Source organism: Onychostoma macrolepis, chromosome 12 (assembly GCF_012432095.1).
Source record: "Onychostoma macrolepis isolate SWU-2019 chromosome 12, ASM1243209v1, whole genome shotgun sequence".
Lineage (NCBI taxonomy): Eukaryota > Metazoa > Chordata > Actinopteri > Cypriniformes > Cyprinidae > Onychostoma > Onychostoma macrolepis.
In genome coordinates this window covers 13,522,002-13,548,503 of record NC_081166.1, presented here as the reverse complement: position 1 = coordinate 13,548,503, position 26,502 = coordinate 13,522,002, and the positions used below count along the sequence as shown (strand labels likewise).

The 26,502-nt window shown below is 39.4% G+C and overlaps 1 protein-coding gene, 1 long non-coding RNA gene and 1 pseudogene across 3 annotated transcripts; 2 read left to right on the top strand and 1 right to left on the bottom strand.

The window, feature by feature from the left end:
* The first annotated feature begins 4,224 nt into the window (after nt 1-4,224).
* Nucleotides 4,225-5,328, top strand: LOC131551477 (uncharacterized). The gene is made up of 3 exons (XR_009273778.1): nt 4,225-4,440; nt 4,678-4,803; nt 5,003-5,328. It is a non-coding gene; the product is annotated as an uncharacterized LOC131551477 (long non-coding RNA).
* A 2,669-nt stretch (nt 5,329-7,997) lies between these two features.
* On the top strand, nt 7,998-15,776 carry LOC131551476 (uncharacterized). Of its 2 annotated transcripts, none has more exons than XM_058794475.1 (2): nt 7,998-9,535; nt 9,644-15,776. In XM_058794475.1, the coding sequence occupies exon 2, from the start codon at nt 14,172-14,174 to the stop codon at nt 15,615-15,617; it is 1,446 nt and encodes a 481-aa protein (XP_058650458.1). In that variant the 5' UTR covers nt 7,998-9,535; nt 9,644-14,171; the 3' UTR covers nt 15,618-15,776. The 2 variants fall into 2 exon arrangements, with proteins under 2 accessions (XP_058650458.1, XP_058650459.1); XM_058794476.1 differs by having other exon boundaries at nt 7,998-10,236; nt 10,708-15,776.
* Nucleotides 15,777-15,843: 67 nt separating this feature from the next.
* On the bottom strand, nt 15,844-18,937 carry LOC131551475 (uncharacterized; annotated as a pseudogene).
* Nucleotides 18,938-26,502: the final 7,565 nt, after the last annotated feature.

Below are 26,502 nucleotides of genomic sequence, written 5' to 3'. Positions count from 1 at the left end.
CAATGATGTGGAAGTTTCAAATTTCAATATTTTATTCAGAATACAACATAGATGACATATCAAATGTTTAAACTGAGAAAATGTATAATTTTAAGGGAAAAATAAGTTGATTTTAAATTTCATGGCATCAACACATCTCAAAAAAGTTGGGACAAGGCCATGTTTACCACTGTGTGGCATCCCCTCTTCTTTTTATAACAGTCTACAAACGTCTGGGGACTGAGGAGACAAGTTGCTCAAGTTTAGGAATAGGAATGTTGTCCCATTCTTGTCTAATACAGGCTTCTAGTTGCTCAACTGTCTTAGGTCTTCTTTGTCGCATCTTCCTCTTTATGATGCGCCAAATGTTTTCTATGGGTGAAAGATCTGGACTGCAGGCTGGCCATTTCAGTACCTGGATCCTTCTTCTACGCAGCCATGATGTTGTAATTGATGCAGTATGTGGTCTGGCATTGTCATGTTGGAAAATGCAAGGTCTTCCCTGAAAGAGACAACGTCTGGATGGGAGCATATGTTGTTCTAGAACTTGGATATACCTTTCAGCATTGATGGTGCCTTTCCAGATGTGTAAGCTGCCCATGCCACACGCACTCATGCAACCCCATACTATCAGAGATGCAGGCTTCTGAACTGAGCGCTGATAACAACTTGGATTGTCCTTGTCCTCTTTAGTCCAGATGACATGGCGTCCCAGTTTTCCAAAAAGAACTTCAAATTTTGATTCGTCTGACCACAGAACAGTTTTCCACTTTGCCACAGTCCATTTTAAATGAGCCTTAGCCCAGAGAAAACACCTGCGCTTCTGGATCATGTTTAGATACGGCTTCTTTTTTGACCTATAGAGTTTTAGCCGGCAACGGCGAATGGCACGGTGGATTGTGTTCACCGACAATGTTTTCTGGAAGTATTCCTGAGCCCATGTTGTGATTTCCAATACAGTAGCATTCCTGTATGTGATGCAGTGCCGTCTAAGGGCCCGAAGATCACGGGCATCCAGTATGGTTTTCCGGCCTTGACCCTTACGCACAGAGATTGTTCCAGATTCTCTGAATCTTTGAATGATATTATGCACTGTAGATGATGATAACTTCAAACTCTTTGCAATTTTTCTCTGAGAAACTCCTTTCTGATATTGCTCCACTATTTTTCGCCGCAGCATTGGGGGAATTGGTGATCCTCTTCCCATCTTGACTTCTGAGAGACACTGCCACTCTGAGAGGCTCTTTTTATACCCAATCATGTTGCCAATTGAGTTGCAAATTGGTCCTCCAGCTGTTCTTTATATGTACATTTAACTTTTCCGGCCTCTTATTGCTACCTGTCCCAACTTTTTTCTCATGAAATCCAAAATGAGCCAATATTTGGCATGACATTTCAAAATGTCTCACTTTCAACATTTGATATGTTATCTATATTCTATTGTGAATAAAATATAAGTTTATGAGATTTGTAAATTATTGCATTCCTTTTTTATTCACAATTTGTACAGTGTCCCAACTTTTTTGGAATTGATTGATTGATTGATTGATTGATTGATTGATACAAGATCAAAAAGTACTACACAGTCACATTAATAACAACATTGGTTGTAAGACAAAAAATTACACAAATTTAGGTGCTTTTAAAATATTAGCCTACATGTTTTCTGTTTGTACCAAAAGGGGAAGGGTTTTTTTTTCTCAAAGATGGTTGTGTTTTTACGTTCCAAAATGTCATATTTGTAAACACTTTCTATCATACACCACAGTTTTTGTTAATATGAGTTTTTAATATGTTTAATTTTAAGTAAATAAAATGGCAAATCAAATGCACAGTTGTTTATTTTTCCAAGCTACAAAATTCACCAATATGAAATGAAAACTTCCAAAACGCGTTTAACTGGATAAATCCTACATAGCCTTCTGTAGGACACATCTTTAATTTTGTTTATTGATATAAAATTTGTATTTCATTTTTCATGTTTTGTCCCAATAGATATTACTAAATAAATAAGACCAAAATACAGAAATAACATTTCCTGCATCAAGAACAACAAGAACTGTGCTATTAGTATACTTCTTTTAAACTAAAAAAAATAGGAAAGTATACTTTTAGTCTACTTTTCATGTACTTCTCAGAAATGGGCTTTATGTACTTCTCAGAAATATACATTTGCATATACATATACATATACATACGTTTAAATGACATTTAAGTATACTTGACTTATACTTACAAAAAGTCTAAATATATTTGAGCTATACTTGTGCTCCTAGAATCTGTGTTTTCATTGTTATATGGTAGGGGGCGCTAGTACACATCTTCTTTACAGAATTTAAAAAAAAAAACACAAGTGAAGAAGAAACCAAAACAGATGCTTCCACATGTAGGCCTTGTCCCAAATGGAACACTTCCCCTGCTTTCCATTTGGAAGTGCTCATCCCTATGCCCTAATCCCTTCAAAGGGTTTACCCTCCGGAGTGAGAGTTTAGAAGGGTTGAAGGGTGTAGGGGACCAAACAACTGTTTCCTGAAGTGCCCTTCTGCATCATCATCCCGTGCCCACACGGAGGCGCCGTCATCATGGAAAGCATCTGTGCAAAGGATCGTGGGGGCCCGAAGTGTCCAGTTGTACCCTTCGAAATCCTTCATTCCGAAGGGCCCTTTGAAGTGGCTAGTTTTGAGCATATCCCGTTTGGAACACACCGTTTATGTGCACTTGTGGTCTTACGGACTTACAATGGCCGGCGCGTGCGTGTGTCCGTTAAGTCCACGAGACCGTAGAGTGTCCCATTCCTCATTTTAGCGTTCAGAAGGGTGCTCGCGAGCACCCCCTTTGCAGCCATTTTGTGCCCTCGATCCGCACTTCTGCCGAGCCCGCACTGGGGCAAGCTTCACAGCAGACTTCTACCCGACAGTCAATGCAGCATTATGTCACAAAAGTGCATACTCAGAGGAAGACTGCGAGGGTTTAGGGTGCCATTTGGGACAGGGCCGTATAACATTATGGAATAAAATGTCACCAATGAAGAGGAAATAATGACCGTCAAGCTTTGGGGTGTTGATTGACTCCATCTACGTTTTGATTATCATTCTGAATCCAATTCATATTCTTATTTCAGCTTTTTGTTCAAAATGTTATTTCTTTATTTTTTATTTATGAAACTTACCCACATTCAAGTGTTTAAAAAAAGAATGCATGAAGCTAAAATAAAATGTTTTTGTTTACAAGCAGATACTCTATTCTTTCTTTTGATGTATTTTGTATGTTCAGATATTCATATAACAAAATATATACAAGTTAATACCTAAATAGGGACATAGTAGTATACTTAATACTTAGTAGTATACTTTCAGTATAAAACTACTAAGCTAGTAGACTATACTTCAAAGTGTACTAAAAATGCTACTACAAGTATTTAATTAGTAAACTGTCAGTATGCCTATAAGTTCACGTTTAGTATAGTTGCAGTCCAAGCTAAAAACTTTGATGGAAACTAGTTGTGTACTCAAAGTTTACTACTATTATACTTAAAGTATACTTAAAAGTATATACTTTTATATAGAAAGTGGGCCAATTTAGTCCCAATGAGTATTGAAATAGTACACTTACAAGTATACTACTAGTACACTGATATTTGTATACTTACTACATAAAGTATACTTAAAAATATATTTGAACTTTACTTAAGTATACTTAATAAAATAAACTTTAAGTATACTACTTTTTGGTAAGGGTAACCATAATGACAGTATAATATTATTAGTTCAGATGGCATTCCAACAAGTACTCAGTTTGTCCAAGAGATGTCGCTATTGGAAAACTTTGCAATCACAAGGCAATGACTCTGCAAACAGTCCAAGTATATCTATTGGATGACAGGATCCGCCCAAGACAACCTCCCTGTGTTGTGGCGCACACAAATCTCATGCCTTCTAGGACAGGTCTTCTGAAACAGCATCATTAATTTATATTAAACTGAGAATTGTCAGTGATAGTCTACTGATTAATTTTTTTTTTCAGCTCTCCTCATGACCTTCATGACATTCATTCAACAGAGACCATTGTGATTCACAACTCTGAATAATATTTAGTCACATATTCTTACATTCCAGCATATTCATAGAGGAGCAGATAGAAATGTGTGGCACACAGTAAATAACTGATGGAGACTCCAAATGCTGAATAACTTGGGGGTGGGTTTGGGGTGTCATGGGGCGTTGTTGGGGTGGGGGGATGGGTTGCACATTTTTTTTCAATGTAAAGTGGAAGCCATTCTTGGAACAACAACCTTAATTTACAACCTCTCCCTGCCCCTAATGCTTCCTCCTCCCAATTTATCCAATCAGGCAGTGGGTGTTGTCTGTGTGTGAGCCAATAATGGCAAAGCACTTGCCCTTTGAAACAGGACCATGATAAATTGTATGTCAGTCTTGTGTGAAGAGGAACCATGTGAGGGGGGTGAGACCAGCATAACACAAATCATTTCCTTGATCTCCCGCTTCAGTTGGTTCTTCTTCTATCATCACCATGCTGATTAAATCGTATATATTATTCTTAAATAGTAGCCTAATACTTTTGCCTATACATTAATTTGCATTGTAATATTATAATTAGGGGTGTAACAGTACACATATTCGTACCGAACCGGTTCAGTACGCATGTGTAACAAACAAATACCGTTTTTTTTTCTTTCAGGAAATTGAAATAATAAATGGCATTTTGTACGGTGGCAGAGAGAGCTTAACGCGCTGCAACTTCAGAAAACACATGCAAATAGAAAAGGCACCATCAAATCAAGAAAACATCTTCATCAGTTTGACAGTAGGTGCTGCAAATGCTCACAACGCAAACAAATAAAGAAACGCGCTGCAAATGCTCACAACACAACTAAATAAAGAATTTTATTTGCAGTGCAGTTTGCAGTTTCTTTATTTGGTTGTGTTGTGAGCATTTGCAGCGCGTGTGTTGTCAAATTGATGAAGTTGTTTTCTTAATTTGCAGGTGTTTTTTCTATTTGCAGCGCATCGAGCTCTCTCGGCCACCATAGGTTTTGACAGTCTTTGATGTGGCATGACAGATTGCTGTATAAACACCTTGGAGAGCCTTCTGGAAACGTGGAAACGGAAACGTGCTGGTATAAACCCAACACAAGCACTTGTGCAGAGCAGAGCGCAAGTGAACGCGATCATTCCTTCCGCTGTACTACAAGGTTTAACGCGAATCAACATGACAGAACAACTCATGCCTCATCATGTAATTGCTCAATCAGTGTTTCAACCGCGGAAAGACATCAACAAAACAGCGTGGAAATAAAATGTCGTAACATTTCATTTACCTCAGCAAGTCATCAGTGTCCACAGCTCGTTAGTTCACTAGAGAAATGAAGTCTAGAGAGGAGCATTTCGCGAAATATTACACTATATACACACATTTTACTAAACCTGTTAGTCTTAATCAGGGTTCTAAATTAACTTTTTTGATCACCAGCCAATGTGGCTGGTAACTTTCTAAAGTTACCAGCCAATCAGAATTTCCACTAGCCAAATTTTTTCCGGTGAAAATAAGAGAAATTATGAGTGCCACTGAATGAATTTGATCATTTTATTAGCATTGTTGGCATGAAAAACACATTTAAAGTACAATGCATACAACAAGGCTCTCTTGATGACTTCGGGCACTCTCATGGTCCTTTATGGCCTCAACTTTAAAATTAGTAGTGCGGCAATCTTGACAAAACATGACGACATTTTCGTGATCAAACACAAGCCATTCACGACCCGTCAGCCATTTGGCATTAAATTTTCTTTTCTTCGTTTCTCTGTCAGTATCCTCATCCCCTGCCTCGTTCCTCTTCTCGCCACCAGAAATCTGTCCCAACCACCGCCGCATTTAGTTTAATCTTAACTTTTTACTAGCTAACTCTCCTCTTTCTGTCTATGCTCCATTCGTTCTTCTTCCTTGTGTTTATTGGTGGACGTTCCGTTCGTTTCCATGGTTTCTCGCGCTGGTTTCACTGCAAACTGCGCGCAGCCAATGGGCGTATGAAACGTCATCGCGTAGCATTACGGCACAGTGTTCATGGGAAATGTAGGAAGTGCTACCAGGGGGATAAACGACCGAGAGAACAGAGCCTTATGTATCATGCATGGAATGTCTCATGTATCACCAGCCAAACTGGCTAGTAAGTTTTTATTAACACCCGCCAAAATGAATTTTAACCCGCATTTGGCGGGTTGGCGGGTGTTAATTTAGAACCCTGGTCTTAATTATTTAATGTGTTTAAATTAATCTGTTATGAAACATGCTACTACAGCCAGTGTGTAATTGAATATATTTTAACAAATTGCCTAGAAATTGTATTATTTATAAGTTAATTTAAAAACTGCATTATGTGCAATTTACATGTTTGCATACTTTTTTTAAAAAAGTATAACTTTTCATTAAAGATGAGTGTTGATTATTTATTTAAAAATAAATAGTAATTAAATTTAAGTTTGGGTTAAGTTGTTAGGTCTTATTGTAACCGTATAATATAAATAGCATAAGCTGTGGTAGATTTTTATCACTAAGAAAATTTAAACTATAACTGAATGTATTTAGTTCAGTAAGCCACTGTTTATTTACAAAAAAAGTTTAGTTTTTCCCCCTGCTGTACCGAAATCATACCGAACTGTGATGTTAAAACCGAGGTAAGTACAGAACCATCATATTTGTGTATGTTACACCCCTAATTATAATGTATTAAAAATCGAATAAAATTAAATAATTAAAGGTTAAAAATAAGGGACACACACACACACACACACACACACACACACATATATATATATATATATATATATATATATATATATAAGTGCTGTCAATCGCGTTAATCACAGTCATGGACTGTGATTAATCATGATTAATCGAACATTTAAAATACTAGGATTTACCTGTAAATGTGTTGAAAAAGAAATGCATGACAAACTAGTTTAAGGAAACAGAACCTTTCACACTTCTGCCAGGTATGAGACATAATTGGACCTGTTCTGCGGGTGCATTAGAGCTAACATGCTACATAAAACAATTTAATAGTAGTCTACACTTTTGCTCAGAACTCACTTCAAACAACCATCGAGTGTTTGTAATACTTCCTTTTGCGATCACATGTGGAATTTGGTCATTTACTGTTGTTAAAATATGCTATTTATAGCCTTTTATGTCGCTGCACAAATTAGCATTTCAGATGCACACATTCTTCTCAAGAAAATCACATACAGACCATATCTATCGTAATCGTGTGTTTATTATCTAATATAATGTATAGTGGCTGTTGTCATGTTTATTTCTGCTGCTCTGCTGAAACTCACGTTGTTTGTGATGTTACAACCGCCTCTCTGTTCTTAAGTCGCCAGGGATACATTCCAAGTATAATACACATTAGTAAATGGATCTTTTTTTTTTTTAAATGATTTGTCTATATACACTTTGGGCTGCCGCGGTACATTAAAAAAGTAGCTTTTTTTCCCGCGACTGTATTTTCAAAATAAACCACTTGTGCCGCTGCCCTGGCAACACTGGTTCGCTGTACCCTCATCACACAATGATAGATATCCTTCTGCACTGCGATGACGGGAAGTTGGGGTCAAACCCTATCAAACGATTAATCTGCGTTAAAAAAAAATATTAAAGCGTTAAAATTTTTTGATTAATCGCATGTGTTAACGCGTTAATGTTAATACCTAATATATATATATATATATATATATATATATATATATATATATATATATATATCAGTGGCGGCTCTGGTCTTTCAAAGAGGGGAAGCTCATTTTCGGCCTACATCATAAAAATTGTCCATTTATTTATACGTAAATTCTGCCCTACGTTTCTTTTCAAGAAAATGCTCTGTGACCCTGTCGTAGGCTACCAACTAGCACAGTTGCCAAGTCCGCGTATTATACGCGACTTTGGGCTTCTTTTTTTGTAAAGTCGCGGGGAAAAATCCTGGTCGCGGGTTGCGGTTTTTGGGCTTATTTTAAAAAATATGGTCGCTTGTTAGGGAAATCTGATAAGCAACTTCGTTTTTTTTTATTTATGTTCGCCTGTATTCTCCAATGCATTGATTGACACTCTGTCTGCTCGCAGTTAATAGCCAACAATAATATAAGTGCTGTAGCGTAATAATATAAGTGCAATAATATAAGTGCTGTAGCGTAATTTGCCATATGTTCCGTCCCTCATTGGAGAAAAATCACATTCAAAAAGAAGGCGCGTGACGCTGTGATGTAGACTTAGAGGAGTGGGATGACTTTCTTTTAGCCTAATTTTTACAATGTTTTGTAATGTATTAATTATCACGGGCTGTAATAAAAAACAAGTAGTCATATCCTAATACTGAGTAAATACATTTGGTTCGAATAGCCTGGTATAGCAAGATGTCTTAAAATGTATTTCTTTTTTTCTTTTTTTTACATTTAAACCACATTATTAGATTACCTTTTGACTTCACGAATACACATAAAAGCTTAATGATTTTTTATCTTTTTTATAATATTTTAAATATTATTATATAATATTTTCTTTTTTAATATAATATATATTATAATTGAATATATAACTGAATATAATATTTTATATTTTTCTATAATATTTATTATTCTATTTATTCTATTCTATTATATCTATTTATGTGGCATTTTGTTTTTTTATGTCATTTATTTGATAGTTATGTATACATTATTTTATTTTAAATGGAAGAAAAACCTGTTTTTGACCTCAAAATACAGCACTTTCCCTCTGTACAGTGTACATGGCTGTGGGGACGAGCAGTTTTGTGGTGCTTGGAATTCTTTATAATTAATTAAAAACAAATATTGCCACATTGATGCCTCAAGAAGGTGTAATTGTTCAAATAACACATTGTTTCATTTTAAAATATATTTAAAAAAATTGTAACCAAGTGTTTTTCAAGTGTAATATTTCTGTAAAGGCTAGGGACAGAAAAATGGACATTTCCATAGAATGACCCTTATATATATTTTATGCTATAAATATGTGGGCAGCTATGTTACAGCTCCCCTTTGAAGCTCTTGTGCTTTTCTCCTTTTCCATCGCTCCAATCCTATTCTGCTCACAGGTGATGGAGACGAGTTTTGATCCCACTTTTGTTGCAGTTTGCTAATTTTTTTTAAAATAGCTTCTGTTTTTGCTTTTCAGATAAAAGAGTGGTTTCAGTTTAATATGTTGCAGGCTCATTTATTGGTAATAAATAATTGATAATAAATAATATTGATGATAATAAATCATCAAAAAATTTTGGACTTGTTTTGGGCTTGTTTTTGAAGCTGCGGTTGCTTATTTGTCTCGCGAGAGTTGGCAACTGTGCCAACTAGGCGTCTTTTCGAGTGACGCTAGCCTAGTATGGATGAATGAATGAACAAACAATTAAAAAAAAAAAAAAGATATTAAACTCGACGGAGGAAATGTGGGAATTAGGTTAAATGATGTTTCATTAACAAAGTTCGGGAGGAGCACTTCAGATACTTAGCCTAATTAGACACAAGTGGTATGCCATCAAGCTAATCAACACATGGGTATAAATACAGCTGACATACCTCCTTTAATTTGACAGCTAATCAGCATCCTGTCTGCACCTTTTGCCATTACTTTACAGACCCGACTTCTTTCGGATCCTCCGGCCAATCTGCCGGCCTCAGGATCGGTCTTTCTCCCCCAGACACGGCCGCCGAGCGCCAGGCTTCGTCGCGGCCGCTGCTCTCAGCTCAACCAGCCACACGCTCTCTTCCACCGGCGTCTCTTCCATGCTCTTATCATTCGGATGCACGGATTTCATCCGCGTCAACAATTCCTCCGATCGGGAAATGGATCTTATTTAAACATAAGCCAAACGCTGATTAATTCCGACGCACCGTCTTCTCGGAGGGTAAAGTTAAACAAGCGGATTCGCACGATCTTTTCGTCACCCCGCAAACCAGCCAATAGATCGAGAAAAGCCCGAACTCGCCTCGCTCGACAACACCATTGTCCTGCCCAACACCCGCGAGCCGTCAGGTCGCAGCAGAAGGCCTTCAACGAGCCTGGGCCACGCCCCAGTTCTCACCGCAGCAAGCCTCACTCGCTTCCCGCTTCGGCTCAGCCTTCACCGCGGCTCTCCCGGCCGCAGCGCCGTATGCAGCCGTGCCTCTAGCTTCTGTTTCCAGATACTAGCGCGAGGCGCAACCACCAGTATTGCCAAATCATTCTCAGGTAAAATTGCTCAAGGCAGGTAATTTGTTGATAAGTTGTTAAAGGACGTCGCGACATCATTGGATGTTTATGTAACCATGACACAGTGCCTAGAATACACACAGGAATTACTTAAACTTTCTGTAGTTTTCACCAGCATTTCTTACCAGTATTTAATTTACATATAGTATTCCTTAAATGGATAGATAAAATGGACAAGATGAATTTTGTTTTGTGGATAACTTTTGATCACAATAATAGGAGAAAACAAATTATTATAGCATGCATTTGTTGCTGAAGTGGCTAGGCTAGTGTGAGAATGGCTAATCCAGCAATAAATGGCTAAATCGGCAACACTGTAACATTTGGTGGGACACGCTGGAATGTCCAGGTAGCCTACAGCAGCAGGAGCAAGCACGAGGCTGCCTCCGCTTGCAACACAGGCCCACACATCTTTTTCTCCCGCTACGAATAACTTTTTTTCCTTTACAGTGGCCTCCAGCTCCTGTAGCAGACACTACTGAGGTTACTTCTGTTAGCAGGGCAGGATACGATAGCTCTTCAGGACTCCCTTTCTGTGGCCTACAGCAGCAGGAGCTAGCCACAAGGCTGCCTCCACTCACAACACAGACCCACACATCTCTTTCTTATACTCCTTTTTCTCTTACGATTCTATCAGTTTACCACCTCAAGCCCCAGAGGCCGTTGTTCAGTGTGAGGCTGCCTCCACTAGAATTGCAGCACCTGCTCCTCTCTCTCACAGCTCTCTACTTCATTTAACGTCACAATATCCTCTCTTACAGCAACATCACTGCTCGTCCCACCAAATGCTGTTGCCTCGGTGCCACCGCTAGTGGCTTACAACATCCGAGTGCCAATCCTAGCAGGCGCAGACCTAGACCTCTCATCCAAGGCATCACCAATGAATAATTGGGTAACGGATGCATTGCAGGCCACATAGGCCATAATAATCATTTTGAATTAAGTATCAAAAGTAAAACATGGTTCTGTTGAAACGGCATATAATGGATTATACAATATCATGTAAATACTCATTACATCAAAGCCTAATGCCGAGTTAACACTGCACGATTTTCAAACTCGTGGGATCGCTGTTGTTTTCACACTGCGTGACTATCTGGGGTAGCATTCAGCCGCTGCTGTGTTCACATTGCATGATGGATCGGCGACAGGGGCTTTCACATTGCACGATTTCACAATAGGAAGAATCGCCGACAACTGTCTGATCCGCAAACTACGTTTCACAACAAAACGCACGCAAGAAGTGATAAGGAAATAACGCGAGAACCTGCGTCAGACCGTTGTTCTCGAGCGAGACTGGAAGTATTAAAAAATATAGCCAGCAAATTGTCTGTGCGCTGATTTCCAGCTACAAAAAGAAAGACAGATTATGCAGGAGGGAGATGCAGGGATTGTGTTCTGCAAAGAGTGGTAAATAATAATTTGCAGTAACTGTTATGCTGATGTTGCGGCTGGTCAAGCGTTTGTGCTCGTTTCTGTATGATATAATTGTACATATTACAATACTGATATGGTCTAACTCCTCACCGAACTTCCCTCTGCCCTGTATCTTTGTCTCTCATTGGCTGAAGGTCATCGTGATGTAGTTTTCAGTCAGAAATCATTGCACACAGCGTGATTGTGAATTGCCGACAGCTCCAGATATTTAGCATGCCAAATATTTCACAGGCGTCGGCGATTTCCCTCCGATCGCGTCTGTGATAATTCACACTGCGCAATTGTCACTTGCGTGAACGAGCTCCGATTTGCCTCCGATGTCGGGCATTTGTCGGCGAGTGAAAAATCGGGCTAAAATCGTGCAGTGTGAACTCTGCATAAGAGGGCTCCAATGGCCTGACAATCATCTATATCAGTGCTTCTCGGGCCTGTCTTGTGGGCCCCGGCCGCCGTGCAGTTTGTATGTCTTTCTCATGGGCCACACCCATTTCAGGTCTTGCAGACTCTACTAATGAGCTGATGAGTTGGATCGGGTGTGTTGAATGGGGGAGGCATGCGGGATGTGCTGTGGCTGGTGGTCCCTGGGATGGGTTTATGAACCACTGGTCTATATGCCACCGTGCGATCTAATCCTCGTTCGGCTAAACATCCAATTCAAATGTCCACTTAATCTTTAACATTTGGCCATTTCTTTACGTCAGAAACTATCGTAATTATTACTATCATAACTTCGTAAATTATCGAATATGGACGTCAAAAGTTGCCGTTTTTTCCATTCATTACATTCAGCCGTTTCACTGAATTAATCTGTTTAGCTTCCCCTATAGGCGGCGCAATTAAACGAGGGTTCATGATCAGATCTTTCGTCGACCGCTGTCTCATCATTAGCCCATTGGAGTGGCTGCTAGGAAATTCTGGGGTAAGAAACCTTCTAACCGATTTGTCAGCTCCACATAACTACCCGTTTCGAGCATAAAACACCCCGATGAATTCTCTCTCAATAGTAGGACAATGATCATGCAATCCATATGACAAATCATGGGTCTTGGCACCTGGCTGACAAAGTGGACATCACCTCAGCTTCCAAGCCATGCCTCTCCATCCAGATTCATGGCACTTATTTAGGGTACGCTAGCACAGGGAATCCCATTTCATTGTACGCTTAACCTTTGGACGCAAGCAGCACCAAGATTTTCGGACGTATTATCAGGCACCGCTATTGGATTCTTACAATCACGCAAGCAATCCTCATAGCATCTACCCTATTAGATGACTATTATTCTGAGTATTGAACTCCCGGTCAGACGCTGTAAGAGCGCTCCCGGTGGAGCAATACCTTTCTCTGTCGACTAACGGTGAGGCTCACCCATCTGACACTGCGGGTAGTGAACCCGCGTTAGATGCGTGAGAGCTTCCCAGTTGAGCAAACCTTGCGTTTCCGTCTGACTACAGGTGAAACTCGCACGTCCGATGCCATAGTATTGATCTCCCGTCGGACGCCATATTCACTCTAGTCTTCTGGGTTTCTGAGATGCTTAGGGCTCACCATCTCCGCTAAATTCGATCCGGACATCAACCCCACCATCTCAGACCTAAATTCCATTTTGATCAAACAAGACCGACCAAGTTAAGAAAGGTAATTTCATTTACAAACTCTTTTCTCCATCCAACCTTACCAGGCCGTTCTCTAGCATCTCCGCCTTAGAATTCTCAGGTCTAATCCCCCCCTCGAACCTCTATTCAAAAATAAATAAATTAATTAAATAAAAAAAATAATAATAAATAAAATTGGTACGAGCCTTCCAGACATTTTTAAAAAAAACATACCTTTTCAAGTCCACGCTTGGCGAGGCTCACCTATCTGACACCGTGAATCTTCACATCTTGTCGAACACTGGCAGAGCCCTGCGTCCGGAGAGTCTTACCCAACCAGGCTGCGAGCTTCCATCTCCAGTCAGATGACGGCGAGTGCCTCCCGGCCACCTAACTTTACCTTTCTGTCTTTACCCGTCCAACACAGTGAGTCTTGATCTCCTGTCGGACGTCGGCAAGAGCCTCCCAGCCAGACAATCTTACCTTTTCCGTCCGCTCGCGCCACAATATCAAACCCCCGTCGAACGCTACATACTCGGTCGGTCAAGCAATCTTAGTTTTCAGTCTGTCACCGGCGAGGCTTAACCATCCGACTCGCGAGTATTGATCTCCCGTCGGACGCCGGTGAGCGCATTCCCGGCCAGACAACCTTAGCTTTTCAAGTCCCACGCTGGCGCCGCTTACTCGTCCGAAACAGTGGGCATTGTGCCCCAGTCGGGCGTCGGCAAGAGCCTCCCAGCCAGACGACTTACTGTTTCATCCTACGGTCGGGCGAGACTGACCCGTTTGACTCTGTGAGTATTGGCCTCCCGTAGAGCGTCGGTGCCAGTCTTGGCCATCCACCTATTTTTTTCCATCCGACGGGCGACCGAGGCCTAGCCGCCATGGGTCTCGTCCGCCAGCCGAACACCGTCCACCTGTCTCTTCTATCCTCACACCTTTTCCCCCCGCCTGGCGAGGCTTACCCGTTCGATCTCCTGAGTCTCAATCTCCCATCGGATGCTGCGAGAGCCCTCCCAGTCTCCGGGTTTTCTCTTCTCCCTACCCGCCGGCGAGGCTATCCGTCTGACATCGTAGTCTTGATCTCGTGTCAGACGTTGACTCTGGTCTCCCGGTGGGCTCATGTAGGTGCTCTCTTGTTTAAGTTGGAGGCAACGGTTCGAATTCGTGGCACAAAGACTGTTACTGATGTGTCAGCATACTGGGTTTTGCCCAGTAACTTGAGCAAGATTCACCCAGAAGTGGGATATAGGATCAACTACACCTCCTCAGTTGCACAAAGGAAGACATTAGACCAGCAAATGAATACGCAGTCCACAGCACCAGCCATAAGGAGTCGGGTACAGAAACGGAAAACTCCTCCAGGTAATCTTGAAGATTTATCACTGCTACTTGATACGTTACTGCACCATAGCAAGGCCGTTGGTTTGTCAGGGATGGAGAAGTACTATGCACAATACACACAACACACAGCTGCTGCACCATCCTCTGCTTTACCTCCATGCCTGGCAAAATCCCTGTATGATGAAAGCATAGATGCCAGTGACCTGTCTATTGTCCTGCTGGCCTGTGAGAAACACGTGATTGCTGTAAGTGTGACTGACGAGCAAGCAGCAGCTGTAGAAGAGTACACCAGGCAACAACATCTGTCGTCTGCATGGTATGATTACAGAAGCGGAAGAATTACAGCGTCAAAAATGCATGCCGTATATACCACCTCTCTGGAGAGGCCATCCCACACAGTTTTGAAGCAGGTGTGTTACCCACACACACAGCACACAGTATCAACTGTCCAAACCAGATGGGGTATCGGTCATGAGGGGGATGCTAGAAAGGCCTACACTGAATCCAGAGCTGCATCTCACACAAACTTCAAAATCGAACTGTGTGGCTTCATAATTAACAGCAGGTTCCCTGAAATCGGAGCGTCACCGGATGGCCTGACTATGTGTGAATGCTGTGGGAAGGGCTGCCTGGAGGTGAAATGTCCTTTCAAGTATCGGTCCTGCAGCATCCAGCAGGCATTGGACATGAAGGACAAAGACTTTTGTCTCCAATTGTCCTCAAACAACCTTCAGCTGAAAAGAGACCACCGCTTCTACACACAGATCCAAACACAGATTTTTGTCACCCAATCAAATCACTGTGATCTTGTTGTTTGGACTGAAAACGATTTCACTGTGGTGCGTGTCTTTCCAGACCAGGAGTTCTGGGAACCTCGTCTACAGAAAGCACAAGTATTCTTCAAGAAAGTGTGCCTCCCGGAACTTGTGGCAAAATACTACTCAAAGGACATGCAGCCTCATGTTCCAAGTGAAAGAGAGCAGTAGTACAGAAGTGGCTGTTTAAGAAATAATTGCACTTAGGCCTACTCAGTTAAGAGTTTTTTTGTTTTACTTGACTCAAAGAGTATTAGCCTGTTACTTGAAATTCAGTGTTCCAAAGTAGTTCAACACAAGAAACTAAACATTGCAGGAGATTTTTTTTTTTTTTTTAAGTGTTTTACTTGACGGAGTATTAGCCTGTTACTTGAAATTTGTTCATATTATAATTATATATAAAGAGAGAGTATTAGCCTGTTACTTGAAATTCAGTGTTTCAAAGTAGTTCAACGCAAGAAGCACAAGAAACTAAACATTGCACTTTGCAAGAGATTTTTTATTAAAAAAAAGTTTTTAATGATCAAAGTGTCATCCATTTTCATTTGAAGCATTTAATGTACAAATAGCATACCATGTTCATTCTAAGGAAGGAAACACACACACCAAATACAAACATGTTCAATCTCAGGAAGGTACCACAAACACTTCACGCACACCAAACTGATTTTTTTACCATTCAACATGCACACTTTTCTGTTTCATCTGGCCTTACAACAACACTTGGACACATGTTAACTAGAATACAGCAAACATTAACTATCTTATCAAGAAGGGTAAATTCTTCATCCTTACAGGGAAGCAACAAACTAATTGGTATTGTGTTATGTATTAGTGTGTACTTATTGCGCAAGCTACCTATTACCCTTTCTACATGTATCCTAAGGTGTGCTATAGCACGTGTGTCTTCCACATCCTTAGCATCAAGTTGACATCTGCTTTTAGTGAACGCAGGAATTTTAACTTCCGCGCACATCATTCCCACACTGTCTTTAATATCAAAGCCTCGGTCCGCTAAAACTAAATCGCCAGGCAACAGTTTGTTAAGAAGCCCACAATTCTCGGTTATGTGCTTGTCAGATGCTCGTCCCCCATCCCTTTGAAATAAATGAAATTTGGCCTTGGGGTGTAATTCCTATCAAGTATTTCATTGTGTGTGTACCTTTGTAGTGGGAAAAGGATTGTGCGCGCGCCATTAAATTGGACGGCCTCTCTGTACATATTTCAAAACAGTCAACAATAATCGCAACACGCTTTCCAAAAGCTTCCAAAAATTGATGTGGCATTGTGGCTTGTAAACAGTGTCTCTCAGGCCAGTACAACAATGGACTAAGGCGTGCATACAGCACATCTATGGTGTCGGCAAAGGTAGCAGAAAGAGTTCTACGTGACACATTAAAAATGTGTGAAAGATGCTGAATTGGAAGATCAAGCCTTAGACGAATGAGTGTCAGTAAAACCATCTGAAATTGTGAGAGCTTCTTTGCAGCTGGCAGGAAGGGCTTAACAGTAGTAAACAATGACAACAAAATGGCAAAACATGGAAGTCCTGTATAATATCGTACCCTCTCTGTATTATCTTTCAAAAACTCTTCATCCATCTTCATCTTGTTTAACTCAGACCGAAGCTCCCTATTTTCCTGCAAAAGACGGGTTAGTTCTGCACTGCTTTGCTCACAGAACTGGCATTCTGCTCTCAGTCTCTTAGCAGCTGGTTTGTCTGTTTCTGTCTGTTCTCTATATTCTTCCTCTTCCGCAGCTTCTGCCTCTGCTTGTTCCCCATGCTCCTCTTCTTCTTCTGCAGCCCCTGCCTCTGCTTGATCCCCATATCCCTCTTCTTCTGCATCTTCTTGCAATCCATCTCTCTCTTCTTCGTTCATGTTGTTTTGTTCATTTTGGCCTCCTCCCTCAGATTCTCTCAAATTATGTCTAAGTTGTCTACGGACATGCCGGTCTGACACTGTGGCTGTGACTTCAGCGTGACCCAGGTGCAGGGTTGGAGCCCAGTCTGGATGAGACTCGTCCATCTCATATGCTGGTTTACCTTTGGGGAGACAAAAGTACTCATGTGGCAAACAATACTCACATGTGGAAAACATACTTGCAAGTGTTAAGATAATTTCTCGTGCTTCAGTCACAGTGGTCAAAAATAGCTCTCTAGTTTTACTTTAACTAGCCTAACTTATGCTGCTATCGGAATTAGTGCCAAGTTACAAAATGCAGAGGAACCTATGACTACACCTCTTGGGAACAGAACAAAATGAGAACACGATCATTTGCTAAGTGAAGTTTATACACGTACCTGAATGAAAATGCCTGGAACACACTTTCAATGATCTTGGGATGTCTGCGAAGTGTATGTCCATGCGTCTTATGGCGGATATCCAGGCCATCCGTCTCCGCTTGGTTACATCGGACACATGACTCCCTTCATTCTGTTTCCAGGCCGGAAAACAATAAAAAGAAACTCCGTTGTCTATTTTTTCGCCCCGTCGATCGTGTGCACGGACATTACATCCAACAACACAACAGGTTCTTCCCATAATCTTTCCTCTAAAACTCCCTCGGCGCGTCGCAACAAGTGGCCTCACAAAATGGCGATTTTTCCCATCAGCCACCGCGGCGCTAGAGCAGTGACGTCACGCCCCCATCCCCTATAAATCCTGTAAGGGGTAGGTTAGGTGTAGGGCAATAGAATATACGGTCTGTACAGTAGAAAAAGCATTACGCCTATGGAGAGTTCTCACAAGGATAGCAAACCAGACATGTATGTGTGTGTTTTTAGAAAATAAGCATCTGTTGTCCACATCAGCACCACTGTCCCGCCAGCTTTTGAAACTCATAACAGTTTAACATGTGGTTCTTACCTTATCTTTACAACTCTTCACCATTCTCTATAGCTGTGAATGAGAGCACTGAATATTGCCTAATGTCTCTTTCTCTCTCTGAACATCAATGTTATCTTCCCTTATCCTGTTTGACTCTAAGTAGAGACTTCAACTGTTATCATTGTGGCAGTCGTTATAACATAAAACCTGATACACTGACCCTTCGGTCAATCTATTGGTGGGTTGTAAACAAAATGAACCTTACAAATTAGCATCATGAGATCATTAAAATGCTATAAACTATCAAGATTTCTATACTATAATGTAGAGTAAAATCTATACAAAAATATTGGCTGATTTTAAGCCAGCATAGAACAAAGTACATTCAGACATCCATTAGCAAAGCTGAGAAACAGTTGCATAACAACTGTAAAGGGGAGACAAAAAGATGTACAACTATCTTTGCAAGTTTCTGGTATTGATTTCTCACACACAGGCTGCACACAAACACTAGCTATGACGTGAGGTATGTGCTTCTGTTGGATGACATGTTTTCTGCAAATAATCTTTCTAAAGCTTGTAGTTAATATTTGCTTGTTTTCTTAACCAAACTTGGGGCCAATTTGTACCAGGTTCCATGGGGATCAATCCTAATCTTATCTTCTGTGCAGAGTCCACTGGGGTAATGTGAGCTCAGTGTAAAGGTTAGGCTGCTGTGTATTCAACATCAGCAAAACCCATGTTGTCCAGGTACTGTATGGCTAAAGATGCTATATATGCATAGTGGTATACTTTGTTTAACAAGAGATACATCTTCTTGAGCAGTGATAAAGCAGTTTGATAGAAAAAAAAAAACCTACAGCAGCTTTGGTTTGTCTGGGTTCCCAGTCAAATCTGGTTTTGCAGCTTCAACTAAGGGTAAATGTGGAGGAGGGGCCTAGAATTAAAGCAAACCAGGACAGGAAATAAAGACCTTCCTGCATTTATTAGAGTGTGTCATAAAACATCTGATAAACTTTTAATAAACTTTATTGCCCATATTCGTCTTCATCTGTTTGATTTGGAATATCACAGCAGGAACTCATTATTTTAGCAATGACCTTATGGTTGGTGGACAGGTGACAGACTCCAGGGAGAAACTGGGAGGACTATAATGCTGTGTTATACTGTGTAAACAGAGCAAAACAAAAAATTAGAACAAATAACAAAATAATGTATGACAGAATTTGTGTGCTAGCTTATAATTGATGAGTATGTATAATAAGGATTTTTGTAAGTGATTTTAGTAATAGTAGTAGTAGTAGTGATATCCAGTAAAATAATTATATTTCCCTTGTGGACATACATTATATAGCGCCATTGCACAATAGGTGTCCCGAGTTGGAATCCTGGCTCGAGGACCTTTCCCAATCCCGCTGTCCTATGATAATAAAGGTAAAAATGGCAAAAAACAAAAACACTTAAGTCATAATTATGAGATAAAAATTATGACTTACGAAGTCAAAATTATGACTTTAAAAGTGAATGACTTAAAAAGTCATAATTAGGAGATAAAAAGAAATGTGAAATTATGACTTAATCTCAATTATAGATCAGTGACATGACACACACACCCTCAAAAACACACACACTACAGCAGTCTTACACACTGATGAGATAAATTCAAAACGATACTACAAAAACTGGTAATAAGTGTTGCTTGTGGTACTCCCCAAGTGTTTTATTCCTTAATTTAAAGTACTGTAGAGTACAATACAATACAGCAAACAACAACAAAAAGACTTTGGTCCGGGACAGGGATCAACATCTACAACATGGTTCTTCAACATCACAGGCTATATTGGCCCTGACCAGGCAGAGGGGGTCTTGCCCTTGCCCTTCCCATTCCTCTTTCTCTTCCATGTTGACATCCTCCTTCTCCTCCTCATCTTCCTCTTTCTCCTTCTCCTCTTCCTCTTTGTACTCCCTCTCCACCTCCTACTCTTCCTCTTTCTTCATTTCTTTCTCTACTCCCTACTCCTTCTCCTCCTCCTCTGTGGTGTCCTTGACCTCTTCCTTCAGGTCTCTATGGATCCATTGTTTCAAACCTGAATACAGTTTTTCTCAGTCGCTTTGCAAATATTACAGTAAGGATGATTCGAGAAATGCACCAAAGAAGTATGTGCATTTCTCAAAACAATTCGTACAAACAGCACCACACAATGGATTTCCTGCAAAAGCCTGTAACTTACTCAAAATCTTTAGTTCATCTCTCAGAAATAAGTATTTGTCAATGAACATATCAGTGCCATCAAAATGAAAAGTCCTTGTGTCATTGTTCACAAACAGGATAGTCAAAATGCTTAAGTAATGTTTTCAATATAACAGTGCACTCTGTTTGTCTTACCTGCTGTAAACTATTAATGTACTGAAATGCAGAAGGCTGCACTTCGTATGCCATATATCCATTTCAAAAGTACAAATTTACACATTACTGTATGTGAGATATTGATTGAAAAAGAATGGATATGATTCACAGTTACACTTTTACTAGTGGTCTGACCAAAAAATAAATAAAAAACATTACAATGTCATTGTGAAATAGAAAATAAAAAGAAATATGGGCACAAAGGTGAAAATAAAAATTAGAAAGTCCATTGTCAGAATTTGTAACTCTTGTGTTGTCCTCTGTCTATATGCTTTCCAATTGAAGGTTCATGAAATGTACCTTTGAGCTATTTCAGAGAATTGGTTTGTCATTGGTTGATCTATGTTCTCTTCACTATTGAAAGTCAAGATTCACTTGAACAAGTCATGGCAAATTTATAAAAAGTCTAATAGAAATGTGTAGAAAATATGCTTGACAGTTTATGACAACTATATCAACCATTTTGCATTTACTGTCATGACTTATATGATGAACTAATGACTTGAGATTTTGAGAGGTAAGACTATTGCACAGAGAACTGTATAATACATTTTGAGCAACATGACAATAGCAACTGTTGATGTAGGAAACTACAGACAAATGTACATAATCAGTTGCATAAACGTACCTAAGCAACCACAACTTGTTCAAAAGAATGAGAAACTTATGATGAAACTTTGAGATGTGCACAAGTGACTAGATGATGTGGAGGTTGAACAAGTAGTTCTGAGAATTTCATTTCTGATCTGAGAAATGCACCAAAGCGACTGAGAAAAACTGTAAGCTGACTTTGGCCCTTTTATCTATCCATCGAAGTTTCTGATTGGTGTGTGATAAATTGTGACACCTAGTGTTTCCACTTGAGTAATTGTGTACTAATTGAGCTCAAACTTTGAAGACTTGAGTGAACAATATTGAATGCTATGCTTTCTATATGACCACATGGTGTAAGCATTGAGAAATGTAGGGATTTGTGTGTAGAGTTTTGCAGTAACAGTTCACCAAATCTGTCTCAGGTGTCAAAGCAGAGGAATAGTGTTTATAGTTTAGGGAAATGGGTGTGCTTTTTAAAAAATGGCATTATGGTTTTGAAATTTTAGTTCAAATGCCTGGTTATAGTGTTTTAGCAATCGAGAAAAACTGCAATAAAGAAAGAAAAAAGAAAAAACATCTGCTTGCCTGTACATAGTGCAGTGTATATATATACAGGGCCATCCCTGGCTGACGTGGGGCCCGCTGCGAGGTAGGGAGCAGGGCCCCCCTCGGTCAGTTCACGATCACGTTTTGGGGGGAGGGGGTCCCCCTCGGTCCGTTCGCCGCGTGGCCCCCTCACAGCACGGGGCCCGGTGCGACCGCACCAGTTGCACCGCCCAAAGGACGGCCCTGTATATTTAGCAGTTATTTAGTGCTGTCAGTCGATAAAAATTTTAATCGCGTTAATCACAGTCACGGGCTGTGATTAATCATGATTAATCGCAAATTTAAAATACTAGGATTTACCTGTAAATGTGTTGAAAAAGAAATGCATGACAAACTAGTTTAAGGAAACAGAACCTTTCACACTTCCGCCAGGTATGAGACATAATCCTTATTATTCTTTTATCATTATTCTTTTGTTTTTATTCAGCCATTATCAGCCTTTATACTGGCAATAAAACGTTTACCAAGCCACTTCGCTTCAATCCCAGTATACATTTACCCAACTATTATCAAAAGTATTTCTAAATAAATACAAAAAAAAAACATTTTCTTGCGACCTTATTAAGTATTATGACAAAATGCATTATGAAGAAGAATTGGACCTGTTCTGCAGCTGCATTAGAGCTAACATTAGCATCATGCTACATAAGACAATTTATGAGATTAATAGTACACTTTTACTCAGAACTCACTTCAAACCACCATCGAGTGTTAATAACTTCCTTTTGCGATCACATGTGGAATTTGGTCGTTTACTGTTGTTAAAATATGCTATTTATAGCCTTTTATATCGCTGCACAAATTAGCATTTCAGATGTACACATTCATTCTCAAGAAAATCACATACAGACCATATCCTATCGTAATCATGTGTTTATTATCTTATATAATCTATAGTGGCTGTTGTCATCTTTATTTGCTGTGTAAAAGCCTTCACATGTATGCTCTGCTGAAACTCACGTTGTTTGTGATGTTACAACTAGAGCTGGGAATCGATTCCCAGGCGTTGGGAATCGAGAGTCGATTCCAAGGTTGGAATCGATCCCATCAATCGAATCGACTCCTCATTCATTGCTTTTTTTCAGTTCAACAAAGCTCATCTATGGGTGCCTCTCAAATGGAAGGCTGCATCCTACGAAGGCTGCACACATTTAAATTCACTAAAATAAACTGAAAGAACACGAGTCGGTACTGCATCATCATAATTTGAGGATGCAGCCTTCCGTTTGAGAAGCACCATTCGCCTCCCTCATGCTCGATAAAAGCCGTAATTACGAGAGTTGTGAGATAAAAGATTATTTTTTATATATAAAAGATCTATTTCATTTTTATATTTACCCTTCGCCTCATGCTCGCTAAAAGTGATTAGAAGTCTGATTCGTTTCCACGAAAAGTTTCTTTCGGATAGTTTTAATGAACCAGTTAAAAAAATTAATAAATATATATATATATATATATATATATATATATATATATATATATATATTCATGGGTTATTTTACGGTGGAATTGGCTTATATTGCCCACAATTTTGAGCGCTGCACGACAGAATAGATCATGACGCGATTGAGGATCTTATTTCCATCTAAAATTCTATTTTTATTTCTATCAGCCAATGATAATTCTAAAAGAAAACGTCACGAGCATAGATCAGTGGCCGAGAGCGCATAATTGATATTTAAACCACGAGCTCTTATCAGTGTTATTGTTAATGTTCTGGTTATTGTTTCAATGTACAGTTTGTTAATTTTATCCAAAGCATACAGTCAAAGTAAACTTCATCATTCAGCTGAACTGTGCACATTTATTTTAGACACTTCATGTCTTGTTCAATTCATGTGATAAATGCATGTCTCTGCTGAGCAGTAAGCTAATTTCACAGGCAAAGCAGACAAAATTACAATTTAAAAATCAATAGCTATAGAAATGTATTGTCATTTTTTACAAATAAAGCTTCATATTATGAGAAGGATACTTTCTACGACCTTTATATCCTGCAGTGTGTATTGAATTTGGTCCTCCAAACTGTTTTAAGCCAAGTTAATTCGTTTTATACTACGGGGCCATTGAATGCCTGAATCTGATTGACTGACGAACGTTCTAACCCAGACAGCAACAGTGTTGGCCCAGATCCGGCCCATATCTGGCCCGCATGAAATCCAATTCATGGATTTCAATTATTCAATTATTTGCAATTATTTTCAGGGAAACGCACGGCGAACGTAGTTCCAGGCAGCTCTTGACCGCATTACATGACCATATCACTTCGCCAAATGATTTCTGTTATTTCAAAGGTCTTACAACGGCAAAATAACCAAAACCCACAACGACACTGGCCAAATAAATAAATATAGTAAACAAAGGGATAAAAATGACAGATCATGTCCATGTTTTTGCCACAAAATTACGCTTTATTGTGTACGGAAAGCACATACTCTCACATACGCTCTCTCTCCCTCACAGACCGCACATACATAACAGTTACAGTTTGCACACACACTAGCATACATCGCGCTAATGTTGTTAGCGCTACTCTCACGATTTAATCAGTAGTTTAACAACTTAAAAACTATATGACTTCTCACAAGTGAGGTAACAACAACGGCGCTGTTCGTGAAGAAAATTAACTTAAAGTTTCACTATAACTCGAGACATTGCTGCCGAACACTATTGAGAGACGCACAGACTCACAGAGGTAACGTTAATCTCTCTCTCTCTCTCTCATAACTTAGTTATTTACTGTATTTGTCTGTTATCAGCGGCTCAAGCCTCCGTTACTAGGTTTAAAATGACGTTTAGGAATTAGCAACGGAGGCGTTGGAGATGCGGAAGAAATAATCCTACTCACAATAGCAATTTAAGTAGAAAAACCGGACGAATGCCTTGAATTATATCATCTGATTGATGTCTTGAGGTGTGGCAACCGTAGTATAAGCGGAATAATTGACTTCGGTCCGTTGAATTATTAGAAAAATGCACACCCGAGGTGTAACGTTCTAATAATTCAACGCCAGTCGTCAATTATTCCTTACTCCCATTATCATTAGACCACTATCCTGTGACCAATGTGTTTATAAAGTCATTAAGTCAATTTCGACTGGTAAAGTCATAATTTCGACTTTTAAATTCATAACTTTGACTTTTTTTATCTCGTAATTATGACTTAAGTCATATTTATGACTTAAGTCATAATTTTGACTGTCATTTCTAATTTTAAATTCATAACTTCGACTTTTTTATCTCATAGTCATGACTTAAGTAAGTCATAATTTAGACTTTATTTCATAATTTTGATTTTTTTTTTAAGTCATAATTTAGACTTTTAAATTCATAACTTCGACTTTTTATATCATAATTATGACTTAAGTATGTCATAATTTCGACTTTTTAATTCATGACTTCCATAGATTCGCTTCAAATCGGGTGATTTTAGGTCAGTGTTTTAGCTGTGACTCTCTTCCGGTAGGGAATAGTAAGATGGCGGCTCGAACACAGAACAATGAGCGATCCAGTCATATAGATTAGTGTTTGTTATCTTCTGTCTTCCGGTTGTGTATTTCCAACCAGATCTCACGAATTTATGAATGAACCGCTCGTTTTAAGATTTTACTGGTCTACTGACATTTGTTAAGACATTACAATGCTCACGATAACGAAATTTCATTAACTCTACTCAGTGGCGGCTGGTCAATAGGGGGCGCTGGGGCGCCGCCCCCATCAAGTTAGCCTGTATAAAAACGGAAGAAGCCGACTTCAACATGTTTAAAAAATAAGTTAAATGTATATTGCAAATTAATCACGAAATTGCATTGTTTAGTCGTACTATTCCACTGGTAATCAAGCGTGTGACTTGAGGCTGAGCTCTAATTGGTTTGTTTCAGATTGTCCTCGGGGCGCAAAGACCCTCCCACTTTTGATATTAGCGAATCAATATTGTTTTTTATTCTTCTTCCGAGATGAAAGTAAATTCGATTTTAACTTTACAAAAAATCCTTTCACAAGGCATTCAAATGAAGAAAAAAATAAAATACAAATACAGATCATGGAGATTGGACGAGCAGGATGCGATGTAAGTCATGCCTTTTACTGATTGTTGTTTCTGATTGTTATTTCAAAGTCCTGTCACCTAAGCGTTGGCAATGACGCAGAAGGTAATTAGAACAATGCAGTTTAACTTGAGCCGATCATCGAGATCCAAGCACAATTGGCTTGTGTAGATCATGTAGTTATACAATGGTTGTCTCTTTTCAAGTAAATTATGAGTTTTTATGTAAGGGTTATTATGTAAATATATAAATAATATAGTGTCCCATATTCAGTCTGACATAAATGTCTGACAAGTTGAATTATATATTGTAATATAATATAATATAATATAATAATATTTTGGCAATAACATTAAAATTAAGATAAAACACATAATGGTCTATAAGTCTCTAGGAGATTACAGTTTTTGCATACTTATTACACTGGACTTTATTAAACCTTATGGAAATATAGTAAATTTATATGCAATTTGTTTTTATAAAAAGTCAGTTTTATTTAACTATTTTCAGTCTTTATCTGATTTGCTATTCTGCGGTTCTCTCGTGTGGACAATTATCTCTGAATTACGTTAATA

What these genes read in the sequence shown, in the direction of transcription:
- LOC131551476 (XM_058794475.1), top strand. Translation starts at nt 14,172, where the DNA reads ATGGGTCTCGTCCGCCAGCCGAACACCGTCCACCTGTCTCTTCTATCC.